We start from the raw sequence: 18,588 nt of genomic DNA on the forward strand, positions 1-18,588 counted from the left end.
TCCTGCTTAATATTGCATCTTCCTTGAGGATTTTGTTCTACTTACAGCATTCTGTCTCTTAACCTTTAGCAGGTTGCCACAAAGGAGAAGACTATCTTACGTAAAACTTCACAGAGTGGTACTGAGTACATATAAGAGTATGAAAGGAGACTAAAAGGAGTCTGAATATCTCACTAAATGTTTTTTGGGGTGCCTTTCAGAGAAACGATCTTTCTGAGAAGTCTGATTATTTCCCCTTCACCCCCACCACCTTCTTAACAACCATTTGATTGTATTCAGTCATAGTACTTTTAACCTGTAACTTTCCTAAAAGTAGCTTCCAGTCTGAAAATAACACCTTTTACACACACACACACACACACACACACGAGTGCACACACACATGCACATATGTACATATGAGCACATTTTTACCTGTTTCCATGGAAACCCCACTGGAAAATGTTTACATGCCAGCCATCTGAGAGATGACCTTTCCATGAGAATATAAGACAACTTGTATTTCATAGGAGAATACCACAGATGCATTATTGTTTTCATTGGATCTAATTGGCATACCTGAGCATGTTTTGCCTTCCCCACCCCAGAGCAGCAGCACAGTGTGCTGTGTTTCAGGACAGAGCACCTGGTGGGGACAGTTCTCCTCTGCCCCGGAGTACCCAATTCATTTGCATCAAAGGATGTGAATCTGAGTAGCATTGCATTCTCTGCTCCAGGCTGATTCTGGGCTATATTAAACATCACTATTGGAGATTAGAGCAGCCTTTGTTGTAAGGCTGTTACATATTCCAGCATCCCTGTTATCCATTTGATTGATCATTAAAAATACATTTTCCAAAACCCAAACCTTTTTTTCAGTTGCCTCACTCATTCTAAAGAAAAGGCCTACATTCTTTGACAGTATAGCTTTTTGTAACTTAATGAGAATGGTGCTGCCATCAAAATGGATTGATCTTTATATTCCCAAGGCTACTGAGTTGACTCTTCCAGGGTTTTTTTCCCCCTGTATACCAGTTTCACTTACCTGAAAACTAGGACAGTAAAAAATGGTGTGAAGACAATGGCTTACTCTTCAGTTGTGTCTCCATCACACTGTAGCTGTTAACTTCTCCTGGTGAGCTGGCTGCAGTTTTGACTATTACATTGTGAGTATTTATTTTCAAATTCCCTAGAGTGCTGGCAATAACTTGGGCATAAAAAGTTATTTGTGAAAGAGCTCAAGAGGACACAAGCACTAATAGCAGAAATCAGAGCAAATACCTACCTGAGCCTGGCCCCTTCCTATAGGCTCCACTCAAATGGTAGCTCTTTACAGGAAGCTCACAGTGCAAAGAGGATTAATACAAATTAGTGCCCTAAGGAGATAATCCATATATACAGAATGCATTCTGAAAACTCAGGGGTTTAATTTTACTCAAGAATTCATGAGGAAAGGAGTTGTTTTCTGTCTTAGTTACCCCATAGAAATTGCATGCTACTAGCTTACTATCTCACCTTCTTTGGCACATTTTTTTTTTTAAATTAGAAGTAGGGGAAGCTAAATGAACAATTCAAGTTACAGATAAGAAGCAGAAAGCAGAGACTTGAGGCTGTTCACAGTAAGACTCCAATTGCTTTTGTCTCCTGCCTTTCTAGTAAAATCAAGTGAGATTTGCTATTCTAATGAAATAAAATTAATTCTGAAAATAAGGATTTACCTCTTAAACAGGTAGAATTTTGGGACAGGATTTTTTCTGGACTCACTCATAGTAAGAAGTTGAGCTGTACAGAACTCTTCACTTCCTAGAGGAAAAAAAAGCTCAGCAGTGTTTTGCAGCACTATCAGGCAAAGGAAGAAATGCCTTTTTATAGGCAGTACAATATCTGTACCTTAGAATAAGCAAACTGAACCGCAGATAGCTCCTGTCTGCAGTTTTCTTTCTTCTGGAGTCCTAATGCTAATTCTGTTTTGATTAATGATATCAGAAGTCAAAATGCAAAATAAATGTACAAGCATGGGTATTTATAGTTCAGCTTTTCAGCTTAGTTGGGCTAACAGAATAATCTTCAGAATATGATATTTATAATTCATGCTATAGCAATACAGACTAGTTTGTAAATAGTGACAGATTCAGTATGACAGAGAAGTTTGAGGTGATTCATTGTACTCGTTTTCTATTTTGTCCTACTGTCAGGAAGCAGTATAAAAATGCAGTTTGATGTTATGTCAGAAAAGCAACTGTTTTTCCTAAGATAATATGGGTGTAAGAATCCATGTAGACAATGATTTTCTGATATTTGCTAGAAGCAGTGACTGCATTGTGACTTTGGCAGACAAAGTTTGCTGTAAGATGTTTTTAAACAAAATAGTTATTGATGAAATGTCACCATATGTTTGTATTGTTTATATAATGTGAAAAACTTTATCATTGTCTCTGTCTGGAAAAATTTTCTGAGGAGAATAGGAAAAATTGTCAGACTAGTCCTGAGCAAAACAGTTAAGAGATTTTTTTCTGAGGGATTACAGACAAGTATTAGATAGATGTTCTTGGATTAGGAATTTGTGAAAGATGGAGCGACCAGAGATTTGGTGGTTTTTTCATTGTTTGTAATGAGCTACATAGAAGAAGAACTGAAGTAACAAGAATAGGTTTATAGACACACATAGATTGGTTTAAAAGAAAATATTTCTTACAGACGTACAAGAGAACACAGAGCAAAACAACATTTCTAATATCATTTCTTGAAAATAAGGAGTCTTAACTATTTTTTGTAGTTTAAAGATCTATCTCATTAACTCCTATAGAATATGTAAAGGGAGCATTTGGTTATCAGTATTCATTAATATGTGCTAGGGTGTCACATCCATCCCATCTAAGCAGGAGTATGTACATGATATTCAGCACTGCAAATCTATATGTTACAAAAAGACAGTCCCAAGCACAAGCAAGAAAAAATGAGTGTGCCATAAATAAAGAGTGGAAAGAATTATGAAAGCTAATGAGAATTTCATAGAAACACATTCATTACTATTACATAGGAAGATGTAGTGCAGCCTATGTCTAAACCTTTAATGACTGGTCAAGGTACCTTAACTGGTTAAAGGTTAGCACAAGGAGTGTTCTCTGTCCTTCCAGCTGCAGGAAATGATGAGGCATGAAAGAGGAAGACCCAGCAGATCAATAACTGGCTCCAAGACTGGTGTCACCAATAGCGTTTTGGGGTTTTTGGTCATAGGTTGGTCTATATGACACCAGGCCTGCTGGCAACAGACAGGGTACATCTGTCTCAAAGAGGAAAAAGAATCTTTGTGCAGGAGTTAGCAGGGCTCACTGAAAGAGCTTTAAACTAGATTTGAAGGGGGTAAGAGATAGAATCAGGCTTGCTAGAGGTAAGCCTGTGGGAGGCATATCAGCATCTGGGGGACAATGTGCTAGCAGCGCACCTCAGGCTGCTACACAGTGTGCTGACTACACTGGAGCACATTTGAAATGCCCCTGTACTTAATGTGCTCAGCACCTCAGCCTACTTGGTGAAGGTAGGGGCTGGAGGTCCACATGGCAGCAAAGAGGCAAGGGTTGCTTATATGTTAGAAAACACAGAACTGTCTGAGAACAGTCACGTAGACATTAGGGCTTCTCCCCAGGAAAAGGTGTCAGGATCAGTAACCCAACTGAAGTGCATCTACAGCAATGCACACAGCATAGGCAGCAAATAGGAGGAGCTGGAAGCCCTTGTGCAGCTAGAAAACTACGATGTCATCACACAAACATGGTGAGATGGCTCACACAACTGGAGTAGTGCAATGGATGGCAATGCATGGCTATAAACTCCTCATAAGGAAGAGGCAAGAAAGGAGAGGCAGTGAGGTACCTCTGTGATTTAGGGAGTCTAATAACTGTCTAGAGCTTTGCAGTGATGACGAAAGGGTCGAGTGGCTAAGCATCTGGGGGAAGACCAATAAGGCGGATCCCATGGTACCAGTCTGTTACAGACCACTTAACCAGGATGTAGACACAGATGAAATAGTCTACAAGCAGCTGGGAGAAGTCTCACAATTGCTAGCCCTGGTTCCCACGGACAACTTCAACTTACCAGATGTCTGCTAGAAATACAATATAGAAGAGAGGAAAAAGTTAAGGAGGTTCCAGGATAGCGTGGAAGATAATTTCCTGACGCAGCTGGCAAGTGAGCCAACTAGGGAACTTGCCCTGCAGGACCTGCTGTTTGCAAACAGAGAAAGACTTGTAGGTGATGTGATGGTTGAAGGCCATCTTGAGTGATCGTGAAATGATATTGAGTTTTGGATTCTCCGAAAAGTAAGGAGAGGGGTCAGCAGAACTGCTGCCTTGGGCTTCTGGAGGGCAGACTTTGACCTGTTTAGGGGCATGCTTGACAGAATCCCTTAGGAGGCAGTTCTGAAAAGCAAAATAGTCCAGGAAGGCTGGACAGTCCTCAAGAAGGAGATCTTAAAGGTGTAGGCTGTCCCTATGTGCCAAAAGATGATCCAGCTGGTGGGGGACAAGACCAACTAGGCTGAACAGAGCTTCAGCTGAAACTCGGGAAAAAGAAGAGTTTATGATCTTTGGAAGAAGAGGCAGGCAACTCAGGAGAACTGCAAGGATGCCATGAGGTTATACAGGGAGTTGTCGTGAATAGAGATAAAATCCAGTTGGCAGCCAGTTACAGGTGATGTTCCCAGGGCTCAGTGTTGGAGCCAGTTCTGTTTATATCTTTATCAGTGATGTGAAGGGATCATATGCACCCTCGGTAAGTTTGCAGTTGACAAGTTGAACAGGAGTGTTGATCTACTTGAGTGTAGGAAGACTCTACAGAGGGACTTGGACACGATGGATCAATGGCCTGAGGCCAGTGGTATGAAGTTCAACAAGGCCAGGTGCTGGGTCCTGCTCGTGGGTCACAACAACCTCATGCAGTGCTACAGACCTGAGGTTGAGTGGCTGGAAAGCTCAAGTGATACTGGAAAAGGACCTGGTGTTGTTGTTTGATAGCCTCCTGAATATGAGGTAGCAATGTGCCCATGTGGCCAAAAAGACTAACAGCATCCTGGTCTGTATCAGGAACAGTGTGGCCAACAGGACGAGCACAGTGATTGCCTCCCTGTGCTCGGCACTGTTGAGGCTGCATCTTGAATACTCTTCTGTTTTGGGACACTCACTACAAGAAAGACATTGAGGTGGTGGAGTGAGTCCAGAGAAGGGCAACCAAGCTGGGTGTGGGGCCTAGAGCACAAGTCTTATGAGGCGCAGCTGAGGGGACTGGGGTTGCTTAGCCTGGGGAGAAGGAGGCTCAGGGGAGACCTTATCACTGTCTACAGTTACCTGAAAGGTGGCTGTAGTGAAGTGTGGGTTGGTCTCTTCTCCTGACTAACAAGTGATGGAACAAGAGGAAAAAGTCTCAGGTTGTGCCAGGGAAGGTTTAGGTTGGATATTAGGAAAAAATCTTCACTGAAAGGGTTGTTAAGCACTGGAACAGGCTGCCCAGAGAACTGCTTGGGTCACCATCCCTGGAGGTATTTAAAAGATGTGTAAATGTGGCACTTACAGACATGGCTTAGTGATGGATTTGGCAGTGTTAGTTTTACAGCTGGACTTAATCATCTTATGTGTCTTCTCCAACCTAAATGATTCTGTGATTCTATGAATTGTGGAAGATGAACAAATACACCACATTCCAATACTTCTTCCCTGAGTCCCTGTGTCTGACCATTGCCAGAAGCAAAATACTGGTGTAAATGGGCCTTTGGTCTGAATTAATGTGGCTGTTTCTATTTTTGTAGTCCAGTCACTCTTACCATATAATAAAAAATTTCAGATTTTACACGACTTTGTCCTCTCTAACACTATTACCTACTAGGCATCAACCTTTAAATGCAGTCTAGGAAAAGGTCTTCAGATGATCATGCTAGTTAAGAGAGAGTGATACTGGTGCCAGTTATTTCTGCCTGTACTGATGAACAGTATTGGGAACTGTATTGATGTCTTTAAAGACTGTCTGAAACAGATGTTTGTAAACTGTTCACTTCTATGTTCATTGGACATCCCTTACTGACTAGTCACCAAAACAGATGTGGAAATACAGAAGAGCTGTGATATATTGTGTTATCATTATGTTGTTCTTATCTTTAAGAAGGGAATTATACTGAATATTGCAAGTACCAAGTTTTCATCATTCAGACTAAAGTAAATCAAAACTATAGTTTTAGTTTCCACAAAGTGTAAGAATGCATATTCAGTGTATACGATGCAGATAGGCTGGAGCAACAGACAGTGCATGCCATCTTTGCATAAATCTGTGCTGTGTCAGTGCACTTGGGATCAATGCTGCTTGGTCCAGAGCATGACACTCAGATTTTCATGGGTTTATATCTGCCAAAGCTATTTCCCTTTCATGTCTTCTACCTCAGCAGATCGTTCAACACTGGTTTGAATTTAATGGAAGCCAGATTTACAAATATATTGAACTTCCTTACTTCCACTGATTTTTGGAAGGTCAGGATTTGAAAATCAGGTGTTGATTCCAAGTTACAAAGTAGGAAATGGAGAACCAGTCTGTAGCATCTGTAATGCATCATGGTGTTAAATTAGTGAGAAAAAGTGTTTTGCCCTACTGCACTGTGAGCTCAAGTTTGGCCTTATAGCTTTGGGGATAGTTGTCTTGGAGAGAGGGATGAACCACTACAGCCTGGAGGTGAAAAGTTCTCAGACACACCAATCAAGGTCTCTCAGGAGACATCTTGCAATCTCCATGTGTAATTCTTTCTGGTCCTTTGCTACAGCCTCCACATTGTCTGTGTGCTCATGCAGGCTCAATGCTGTTCAACACATAGAGAGACCATCATGAGACCCGGTGTTCAAATATGGTGTGTACTGGCACAGTGCTGCATAAGCCAACTTAAGGATTCCTTCCCTTGTATTTTGCAGACTCATGAAAACTCAGACCTACGTAAAGCTTTTCCTGTGATTAAACACAGTTGTTAATCACAGCTAATGTCTACGGATGGCAGTTCAGGAAGTACTTTGTTGTTAGTGCTGTTTATGAAGGAGTCATTTATGGAGTTTTATTCCAGCTGAGTCTGCTGCTTGAGTTATACACAGGCCACTCAGAAAGAGTTACCTAGGCAACCCTTCAATAGTCTTTTTGTGCTCAAATCTTACCTCAGTCGGCATATTTCAAAGCTGAGCACCCACATCAGATAGATGCTGTTGGGGTGGGAAAAATCAGCCAGACAGGAAAAAGAATGGTTTGGGGTTTAGGAAGTAGCCCCAAAAATTCCTGCACCTGTCCAGTCCCCGAGAAGTCAGGCCTCAATAGATTACACCAGTGAAGTACAAATCATCTGCCTGCTTTGGTAAAGAGATGAAAGCTAAAGGCAAAAGCTAAGCTCTTAAAGGAGTTCAGAAGCCTCTTAAGTACAGTATGGAGTGTCACAAATTGTGCCTGTGCCCATTTTTAAAATCTTCTAATGTTAGATTATACCTATTATGATCTGTTCACTGTACTGTCATCTTACAGTCTTGCAACTTGGGAGTTTCACAAAGTGTAGGACTCAACAAAATATTACCATTTGTTGTTGTCAACACATAATTGTCACAGTAGCTGCACCCTCTCTAGGTGTCAAGAGTTAAATGGGGATTTGCTTGCAGTCCATTGGTGTCTGGTGATAAAGACATGATGGAAGAGCCTGACCTAAGAGCTGGGCTTGCTTCTATAGGTACTAATCAGTTCAGGTAGCTGAGGAGCTGAGCATTTCAGGAGTTCATAATACTGGAATAATTAAGACCAGTTCTTCAATCAAAATTAGCAGTAAGTAGAACATGTTATGAACAATACCAACATACAGTGACATTTCATCAGTAACTGTTTTGCTTATTAAAAAATAACTGATGTTCATTGAAATGACTGCTGCTTATAGCACTGTCATAAGCTTTAGGCAATCTTAAGACAGGACAATTGTTGACAAGAAACCTGTATTATAAATCCCTGGAAAAAGCAACTTGTGCACTACAGAGCAGACTGAATTCTCAATTATTATCTTTTTTGCAAAAGAAAACAAGAACACTACATGAAGGAGTAATTGTATGCCTCTCATGGTCTCAAACAAACACATTTTTCACCAAATACTTTCTTTTTTTTACTTCTTTATCTTTCACTGAGCTGTCTAGGAATCCTTTCATAGACTTACCAAGGTTTGCATTACGCACATCTGTGTGAAAGAACCTTTTAGGCCACTTTTCATGTTGCCTTATTCTGTGGCATAAGCTACATCCATGTGCAATTCTGGAAAAATTGCCTACCTATGTTAAAAGTTAAGATTTTATTTTAATATATGCACCCAAAAGGCTGCATTGTGCTCACTTTGGTTTCTTTCTGTAGCAGTCTGAGAGGGCTCCGTTTTGTTAGCAGAAGCAGTCTAAGGAAAGAGAAGTCTGTGGTAGCCAAAAGGTTTACTGCTGTGGGAGAAGGTCCCTATATACCTACTCTATGTAGTAGAGATGACAGGTGAGCAGCATACGTATAAAAGGAGATGAGAGATGAATGTGAAAATCAGTCACACACAAATAGGGGAGGAATGTCTTTCTTTAGTTTTAGCACGAAGTTCAGAAGACTGCTGGGTTGTGGCTGGTCTAAAGGCAAGAGGCTCAGGCTGGAGATAAGGAGAAGCCTTTTCCCTTTGAGGATGGCTCAGCGGTGGAGCCAGGGTCCAGGAAGAATGGCCCATCTGTATCTTTGGTGGTTTAAGCTCGACTGGGCAGAGCCCTGGGAGCCTGGTCTGACCCCCTGTGCCTGAGCAAGGGAGCTCCCCAGGTCCCTGCCAGCCTGAATTATCCTGTGGTCCTACAAACAAGAAAATACATATACATCTGTATCTCAAATACTAACTTTAAAAGTTACTCACAAAATTTTAAAATTAAAATTGAGGTGTATGTTTACATATATATATATATGCGCATATCTATTTCTATTTATATATGTGTATATAGAATCATAGAATCACTATGGTTGGAAAGGACCTCCAGGACCATCAAGTCCAGCCTCCCTCCCAGCATTTCCCTAACCACATATGTTTGTGTGTATGAACACACACACATCTCTCTGTGGGGCCAAGGTTGATGCAGTTCAGACCAGTTTTGATCACTGACTAGAGCAGCCCATGTTCCAAGCGAGAGCCTGTGGGAAGATGTATCAGAGGCACAAGTTTCCCCTGAAAGAAGAAGGCATCACCCTGCTCTGAGCATCCCAAGTGACCAGCATCCCTGTTAGCATAGAGACACGTGTGTCCTAGGCAGGCTGTGCTGCAGGGATACCTTACAGCCTGGCCGGAATCCTTTTACTGTGTCCTAGCTAATGTGCTTAGGTAGGTGTGGTGCTAATGCAATGTCTTCAGACTCCATGGGTTCCCACTGACCCACAGCACAGTTCTCAGGACTCCTCTTTAAAGAATCCCTAGCCTCATCCGTCCACTTCAGTATTCTGCTCACTGTGGATTTTTTTTACAGAATGAAGATGATGAGGACCAGCCTCTCAGCCTGGCCTGGCCTGACACCCCACGCAAGCAGCTCACCTACCTTCTTGTATTTCCCATTGTTTTTCCACTATGGGCTTCCCTCCCAGACGTCAGAAATCCTGTAAGTAACTGTTGCTGTAAGTCAGCGTGTTCTGCACAACAGGGTGGCAGCCTGGCTAAATGCCAAAAAGAGACTGTAGTGGATTTATGTAAAAATAGAATTAATGGATTTTTTTCTTAGTTTCTTCTTTGAAGAGCAGACCACATTGATCTTCAAATATTCAAATGGGTGATTATGAGCAACTGGTTTGTAATAGCTCTATAAAGACTGTCATTCATATTCACTAGTATTTTATGACACAAAGTGAAAGTTCTTAAAACCCCTTCAGGGCCTTCATGTTTCCATTTTGAGATCTCCACTGGATATCATGTAAGTGAGGATGTGTCTTCATCTGCAATGGAGACACTGCACTTCCAGTGCAGACTGGAAACACTTTAAACTGTCCAAATTTTCTCTGTGGTTCAAAAATAATGTTATGTATTTCTCTTATAAATGCATGTTCTACTGGACCTTTGACTTTTACTTGTCATCTTTTAATTTTCATACCAGAACAAGACCTGTAAGTCCTTCTCTGTGTAAAGTGCTTGCTAGTTTTATCCCAAACACATCTTGAAGTGATGTAAGACTAATTACTATTACAAATTGCTTCTTGTAACAAGTTTACCACTTTTATATTCACATATACCTGACTTGGGGAGGCTCATGGAAAGTAAAAAGAAGTCAAGAGCTGAAAAAATTATTTAGCAGTGTTTCAATCTCTTTTCCTTTCTGGATCAAAAATAGATTTAAAACTGCTGCAAGAGAGAAATGCACAGATTGTAAGGTTATAAATCAACACCCTGAATTTCTTTTTCCTCCTCCCACAAACTGAAAAACTGAAATTCCGTGCAAGAAACAAGCTAAAATAAGACCTCTGATTTGTTTTTAGATATAGGTTTCTCAAAGGATATAAACTGACATTTTCTTAAAGTTTTCAAACAACTCTGATAAACACTTCTTGTTTGGTAAAACAGAGAGCATTCACCATGAATTTCAAGATTGTTTATTTCTGTATTTATGCCCTCCTTTTATCATTCAGAACCGTCCTTGTATTTTTTTTTCCATAATTTGGCCCAAAATGAGCAAGTACTGCTAAGAAATAAGTATGTGCATTATTTTGCATTTTGAAAATCTGAAGCTAACATCAATAGACATGTAGCCTTATCCAATATTCTGTACCATACAAATGAGAACAGTTGTTACAATAATAGTTTTGGAAAGCGAGTACCTCAGAAAGTTGCATGCAACTGTGTGATGCTGCATGTGATTATTAACACTAGTATTGTTCACAACAGAACTGGCATGCTGAAATGACATGAGGAAGAAGTTCTTCATCATGAGAGTGGTGAGACCCTGGAATGGGTTGCCCAGGGAGGTGGTTGAGGCCCCATCCCTGGGGGTCATTAAGGCCAGGCTGGATGAGGCTCTGGGCAGCCTGATCTAGTGGGAGGTGTCCCTGCTCATGGCAGAGGGGTTGGAACTGGGCGACCCTTGTGGTCCCTTCCAACCCTGACAGATTCTGATCTGTTTTAGCAGAGGACTTTAGAGCCCTAATGGCTCAATGGTTGGACTTGATGATCTTAAAGGTCCCTTCCAACTTAAAGGATTCTATGATTCTGTGATGCTATGAAATCTACAGGTAAAACACCCTGCCATTCCACAAAAGACAAGCATCGTTCTATATGCTATATGTCAACGGGCAACAGTTTTAAAATATCATTCACTGGAAGGAGTAGCTTTTTATACAGAAGTAAAATAAATTTGATTTGTAATTACACGTAGTAATAACAGAAGAGATAACAGGCTGTAACAGTATGACAGGCTGTTTGCTTTTGACATTGCTGTCAAAGAATTAACCAGATGGTTGCATAAACTATCTAACTTTTCAAGGACACTTCATTAGTGTGTTTGCCTCTGAAATATTCTCATGTATGCCTGTGGGCCATCCGCACAGTTCCCTTCCTGACAAAAAACAAAACCCAATATCACAGCTCAGCATGTGCATTATGAAACAATTTTCTATGAAATCTCTGAGGCAAAAGTTGAAACAAACCTAATATAATACTTAAGTAGATTTTGTAAGTAGGCCTACCATCAGGAGCTTGATTTGCAAACGTGGTAATTTTATTCAGAAACCCGAATTCTGCATCAGGATGCTCAGATTAGCATGTGGATATATAAAACGAACACTTGTGTGCTATACAGTGATTTGATAGACCATATGGAGCCTTTGGCATCCTCTGTGGGTGTCCACTTTTCAAAAATGAGTTCTCTTTTCTTCCTAGAGTCTCTTTTCTAAAGTGTATTTTATCTTCGTGTAATGGAGATGGTTTGACTGAGTGCAGGTGTACTATACCAAGCTATATTTAGCTCCATGATACACAGAAGCTCTAGAAAAATTATTTTGTATACAAGGTCTCTGGCTATAAAGTTAGCAAAATATTTGCTGCCTTATTATACTCTAGCGCACGCATATGCAGATTTTTATACACTTAGAGTCGATTCTGCATTAGTTCAGCTAACTTTCCACTGATTCAATAGCTGACATGGCTTCATGTGTGTTTAGTGCCTTAATAATACCTGCTCACTTTAAGACAGTATGTATTAAAATCCTTACCGTAAGATCGGTAATGTTGGTAGCACATCAGAGGTAAGTGTGCCCTTGGAGAACTTTGTACCTGACTTTTTGTTCAAATGCTTTGTATAATACAGGGTATCTTTCCTGTACTAATAGCTTATTTCCCCAGTGGCTCTGTAAACGCCCCACATTTAATTGTCCCCCTCCTGCAGTAAGGGATATTGGAAGAAGAATTATGTGATCAATGTTGCCCAGTGGGTCAGTGGCAGATATTGCACACCATCTCTTTTGTCATAGCCATACTGCATTGTCCATCCTTCTGTGTTATTGACCAGGAAAAAAGTGGCTATGGGGACTCCAGTCCTGCTGTCACTGGACCTACATGAGGCTGATTCGTTGTATCACTGCAAATTCCCATTACTAGTGAAGAGGTACAACTTCACATGAACTCTTGTTGCCATACAGAGATGCACTGTTACCAAGGGGACAAGAACAAGATGTTCCTGCACAGATCCAGTTACAGGAGCAGGTTCTGAGTAATCAGATTTAAGCACTGTCAAGTATGAAAGTAAAATCAAAGCTTGCAATGCAGATAAATTTATGTATGAGAGAAACATATGATTCATTCAGGTTAAAGGTAAAGATGTTGGTAATAATACTGCCTAAAATTAAGACAGTTATTTTGCAAATTATTAAGCACTCATTATTTTTCAGGATCAGGCTCTTAGAAGAAACACCTTTATACTTGGGTGGTTCTTGCCACTTAAAGTCCTGTTTTTCAGACAATGGCACGAAAACAATACAAAAATGTACCAAGAAGAATGTCCTCATGGTTGCTGACAGACAGAAACAGGACCAGTCCAACCAATCTACAGTGAAGCAACAAAATTCTTTATCTTTTGTTAAAAGAGAATAGCATATGAACTGCATGAGCCATGGCTTTTCTCATTTGTCTGTTACCATGACCACAACAGAACCAATTGGTAATAAACTGGGCTGTCTGTCTTTACAAGGTAACGATCACAACAGCTACCAGGAAAGGAGGAGAGAAGTATTGCTGTGTGCTCTTTCTGACTAATTCTTCCAGGAAAATGCTTGGATTTGGCAGCCCTCTGTATTTCCAAGAGCTGCAGTGAGGAAAATCTCTAAATAATGCTGTCATTAGTTACAAAATAAGCATGGTTATTATTATACTCTAGAAATAAAACCCAGCATCTGAAATAGAATCAGCACTCTCATTACTGCTTTTTTAAAATTTAATCTATATGCAAATTATACAGCAGTGTCTATGGAGTCCGTTCTTGATTTCATCACCTGTAACATGTACAAGCTTTAGATTTTGCCCTTTTTGAGTTTAAACGTTCACCTTTTTGAAACAGGCAATTAAACTGCTAAGCCTACTAAAGTACTCTTAGTCTTGAACTGCTATTTATCAGTTATTTTTACTGGGAGAGGATTGGCTAAGACAGGCTAGGAATACACATGATGCAAAGTCACTGACTCGCAGTCCTTAGCCATCCAAATTCTATGGAAGTCTGACTCAGAAAGGTAGTGTCTCATTATTTTGCAAGAACCGTTTGGTAAATATAATCACACTAACAGAGAGCTGGCCAGTACAGTATTAGTTTTGTGTAAGCCATTGCATGCTTATTTCTTGAGTGCTGTATAGTGATTACTCAAATTGCATTGCTAGGAGGTCCTCTGTAGATTTTGTGACTAACTGCAACAAGCTTATAGCTTCATCATCTTATTTACCATATGAATTGCCAGGAAATTCCCATTTTTACCATGAAGACAAAAATGGCTGAAAGAGATGACTACTAAGAATGGTAAAAAAAGAAGTGCTAGATATTTAGTAAAAAAAATAGAAAAAATTGCTGTTTCCAGGTGTCAATTGTGGCTGTTTATGGCTCTATTTTAAAATCATTCATTTAAAACACCTGCTAGAATGATTGTCTTACTCCAACAGAAGTTCAATTGGTATTTTTATATATGAGGCATTCTGGAAGCATTGTTAAATTTGTACCATCTCTAATGTGCATTCATGTATATTCAATTACAGAGCTGTATAGGTCATGTTAGTCAATATTTATGAGCTCCTTTTTCAGGAGGGCATATATATAACATTATGCACCGTGCCCACAGGGAGTGAGTAAGTGTTCTGCAGCACAGCCTACAGCTGCACCTGCTGCTAGAGCAGATACGGACCTTGTAATTGTCCCATCCTGTAGATGAATGTGCACAATTGCCATTGCTGACTTTACCTTTTTCCCATTAGTAGTGACCTGTTCTCATGCCATTTGTATCAGCAGAAAGTCCACACAGTTTCAAGCAGCTGCAGACGACCTTCACTGTTTTCTAGTTCAGCTGACAAAAGACAGGGTCATTCCTGCATGATGAGGGCTAATGGCTAATTCACTAAGGAACTCCTAATCCACAGCCACCCTTGGTGATCAGTTCCTAAAAAAAACCAACCAACCAACCAAACAACGAAGGCCTTTATGATGGCTTGTGCAAGCTGAATTGGCAAAGTCCAAATGGTATTTTGTCTCCAAGAGTGATGTTCAAGGAAAGCCTTGTAGTCCTATGTGCTCCCACAACACCTATGCTGTGGTGCTAGTTCATGGTATGGGATGCACCCGTAAGCCAGCTCAGACCAGCTGCCCTGGCTGATTGGGAAAGCAGTTGCACAAAGTTCTTGATGTATGAATGAAAGGTATGGGCACCTGTTTTAGCAATTTGAAAACATTCTGAAAAAGCATGAAGTTGTTACTAAATTTAGAAGTCAAACCACTATTCAGCTAAACACAGCATAGCAGAGTATTATGCAAATGACAACACAAAAATTACCATTTCGTCATACAGGTGGTTAGGTGGTGTTATTTTACAGCTGAAGCAGTTGGAAAAAATGAGGCATAGGTAACTATATACCAGTGTAGGGAGTCAATTTATTATCATTCCTGACATTTATTTTTATTATCTCATGATGACCAGAATAGTTGGTCAAAATAGGTGATCAGAAATAATGAGAAGCCAGTCTCATCTTGAGAAGCAAATAAGAGTACAGCACATCAGTCTTCAATATCAGTGTTCACTGTTTCTCTTTGTTTCTGTTTCAGGGTTCAAAGAAGTTTTTTCCTTTCACATTTTTTGGCTCTATCAGCTGGATTGCATTTTTTTCTTACTTAATGGTCTGGTGGGCACATCAGGTAAGGAGGCACTGTTACAAAATGCAAGCCCTGCATTGTGTTTTGCACCATGGGAGACCATTTAGAATCAGAGTTCATCATCTATCTCATTTTGAGTAGTGTTTTATTTTAGAAGCTGCAACCATGGGTGAAGTAAACCACTACTCGGTAAATGGAGAGCTGTTGTCGTCCTGATCACAGGACTTGGTTTTTTTGGTAACATTGAAGCCATCAGCAACCCTTTGTCAATACCTACTGGTACTGTTTGACAATCTTATCTTTTCCTGAAGTGTGGAAATATTTGAAAATTAGTAATTCTCCACTCTTGCCTGTATTCTTCAAGATAGTCGGCAAGATCCAGGGTAACATTCCTAGTTAAACAGGTTTACAGCAGAAGGCATTTCTTCACCACAGGATTTTTTTTTTCTGTTTTTGCTTAAATCCTTATAGGTTGGAGAGACCATTGGTATTACTGAAGAAATCATGGGATTGACTATTCTAGCTGCTGGCACATCCATTCCTGACCTTATTACCAGTGTTATTGTAGCACGCAAAGGTCTGGGGGATATGGCTGTATCCAGTTCTGTTGGAAGCAACATATTTGACATCACAGTGGGGTAAGTCCTACAGAAAGAAAATTGTGTGTATTTTGACAAGTCTTTTGTTCCTAGCATGTTACCGTGGTTTTACTGAGGTTTTGCCAACAACAATTTTCTCCCATTGGTGCTTAAAAAGGAGTGATGCAAATATGCACTGGGTGTTACTATTTCAAGTACTCAGAAGTCTATAGACATTTGCATGACAGAATTTTTTACAAATTGGTTGCCCAATTCTTTTGCTGCAGAGCAACCTAGACAAGTGAATTGCACTTTAAAAAAGTATGCAAGAGCATTTTTCCAAGAAGGAATTTGTGAAGCTCTTTATGATTTTGTCAGGTTGCTGTTGTTTGCTTGTGCTACCACTCCTGGTTATACTAGAGCTTTCTTTATAAATGATGATCAGGAACAATTCACTGTCTCTGCAGTATTCAACATGTTTGCTGCAGTAAGGACAGAAAGTCATTTTCTTGTGTAGCTCATTTAGACTGTTGTTGACTTGTGATTTTTTTATATACCTGGCAAGTCCCTAATTACAAGCCAATTCTCTGTTAGCACAAAGGACCCGTTGCATAGCTCTGACAATGTTAAGCAATGTAAGATTGTGCAGAAATGTGCTATTTACTGCTTCACAGCAGTTCTAGGATAATGATGTGTGGCAGGTGGCTGGAATTCAAATTCCTTTTTGACCTTTTGAGACCAAGCTAGATCAGGTCCAGAAATATAATTTATAACTTGGTGTTTCAGAAGTGTGTAGGAAATAATACAGACAAACTCTGTCTGTATCATTTCCACATTCTCATCTTTAGCACAGGATAGAGGCACTGAGAATCATGTCCACACTCTCAGTTTCCCCTTCTTTGGTTGTTTCTTGCTATTACATATGCAGAAAAACAGGGCTAGTCACAGGTATAGTACCGAACAGCCCGGTCATGGAACAGATCATGGGTTTTGCTGCTGAAAATATACCAGCAACTCCACAGGTACAAAAAGAGATCCTGAAGTCAGAGTGGATAGTAAGTGGCTTTTCTACTCCATCTGTTAGCTAATGACAGTCACTTCAGACTCAGCAGAAAAACTGGACCACTTTTTTCTATTAATCCAGAAGCATGAAGTGTTTGAAATAATATCTATAGGCAGCAGACCTTTAAAATACATAAAAACATGATTCACTGCCCTGTGCTTCTAGTTAGAGCACCTAAAAGTGCATTACAAAACTTTTTCTTTTACAGTGCTTTCTTACTTTTCTTAAAATTTTCAGTCTTCCTACCAATGGAAATGTTTTTGTCCTCAACCAGGCTGCTGGAGCTCGTGTACAAATAACAGAAATAGCACAACTGAGCTGTAGGCAGATGTGGTTAGTGCTGAGGTGTAATAAATTATTCTCTCTTTAGCTGCTTAATCAAAATTTGAATATTGTGAGCTTCTGACAGCTCTCTTCATGCTTTTAAGCCTGCTAAGCTCTGATCATTGGCTTAAATATTTATTTCAGCTTGACATCTTCCAGAGGGATGTTGTCTCATTCTGTGGCATCAGAGATGAGAAATGCAATGACAGCAATTACAGAAATAGAAATTAAGCTGGAGTTCAGCTGAAGTTCAGACTTTAATGCAGGTTTATACACTAAATGTGGACCCAGGTTTTTATGGGCCATATTCTGGGGGCAGTGCTTTGCAGAGTGCTGGTTCTTCATGGCAAGAACATGTCTTTTTGCAACCCACCTTCCTGTCATGGAGGCTCTTGGAAAAAGAATGGAATTAGATTCTTCCATAGATGATCTAAAATCCAGAAACAAATTAAAAGAATCTTCCTGCTCACAGACAGGTGATTTGTCAGCCAGGGGAAAATATAATTCACCAATGTACTGGTGGAAGAGTGGGGACCCTAAGTCCCATGTGTTCTCCCTGAGAACCATGAGCAAGCTGACAGATTTATGTACATACTAGAAGAGCTGATGCTCTTCTTGCCTCACTTTATGGAGGAAGACTCTGACTGTATTTTGAAACGCCTCCAGAAATTTTCTAACACCCCTTTCTGCACCTCTGCAATGTTTCATATTTGTTTTTCTGTTTCTTAACAGCCTTCCTCTTCCATGGCTCCTGTACGCTGTCATTAACAGCCTTGCCCCAGTGACAGTCAGCAGCAATGGCCTGTTCTGTGCGATTGTCCTCCTCTTCATCATGCTGCTCTTTGTCATCCTCTCCATCGCTTTCTGCAAGTGGAAGATGAATAAAATCCTGGGCTTTCTCATGTTTGGGCTTTATTTTGTGTTCCTGATTGTCAGTGTCCTGCTGGAGGACAAAGTTATCCAGTGTCCTGTCTCCATCTAGTGGAAATTACTGTTTCTCGAGGAAAGGGGGGGGGAAGTATTTATTCAAGAAAAAAAAATATATATCAAAATGAAACGGCAAAAAAACACAATGGAAGGCTTCTATGAGAATTACCCATGGATTTGTAAATTTCCTCTCCCTCAATTTTGAAGAGTGGATCTCGGAGCTGAAGCATGACCGCTGCTGGACAGTGCAGTCACGCGTGAGGGGCTGAGTCCCGCTGTGCTGAGGTTTTCTTTGCCTGCTGCAGGGCATCCTCGCTGCTCAGAACCGGCGATGCTGTGCACA

General features: G+C 40.4%; 1 protein-coding gene across 2 annotated transcripts in view; it reads left to right on the top strand.

The window, feature by feature from the left end:
- The window catches only part of SLC24A2 (solute carrier family 24 (sodium/potassium/calcium exchanger), member 2), a 105,488-nt gene extending 87,188 nt beyond the window's left edge, over positions 1-18,300 (top strand). For both annotated transcript variants that reach the window (XM_008950249.1, XM_008950250.1), the window contains 4 exons: positions 9,501-9,629; positions 15,306-15,395; positions 15,825-15,991; positions 18,051-18,300. In XM_008950249.1, coding sequence (XP_008948497.1) covers positions 9,501-9,629; positions 15,306-15,395; positions 15,825-15,991; positions 18,051-18,300 — 636 coding nt within the window. The remainder of the gene's footprint in view (positions 1-9,500; positions 9,630-15,305; positions 15,396-15,824; positions 15,992-18,050) is intronic.
- The last annotated feature ends 288 nt before the right edge of the window (positions 18,301-18,588 follow it).

The sequence above is a fragment of the Merops nubicus genome, unplaced genomic scaffold, assembly GCF_000691845.1.
Source record: "Merops nubicus isolate BGI_N331 unplaced genomic scaffold, ASM69184v1 scaffold1462, whole genome shotgun sequence".
Taxonomy (NCBI): Eukaryota; Metazoa; Chordata; class Aves; order Coraciiformes; family Meropidae; genus Merops; species Merops nubicus.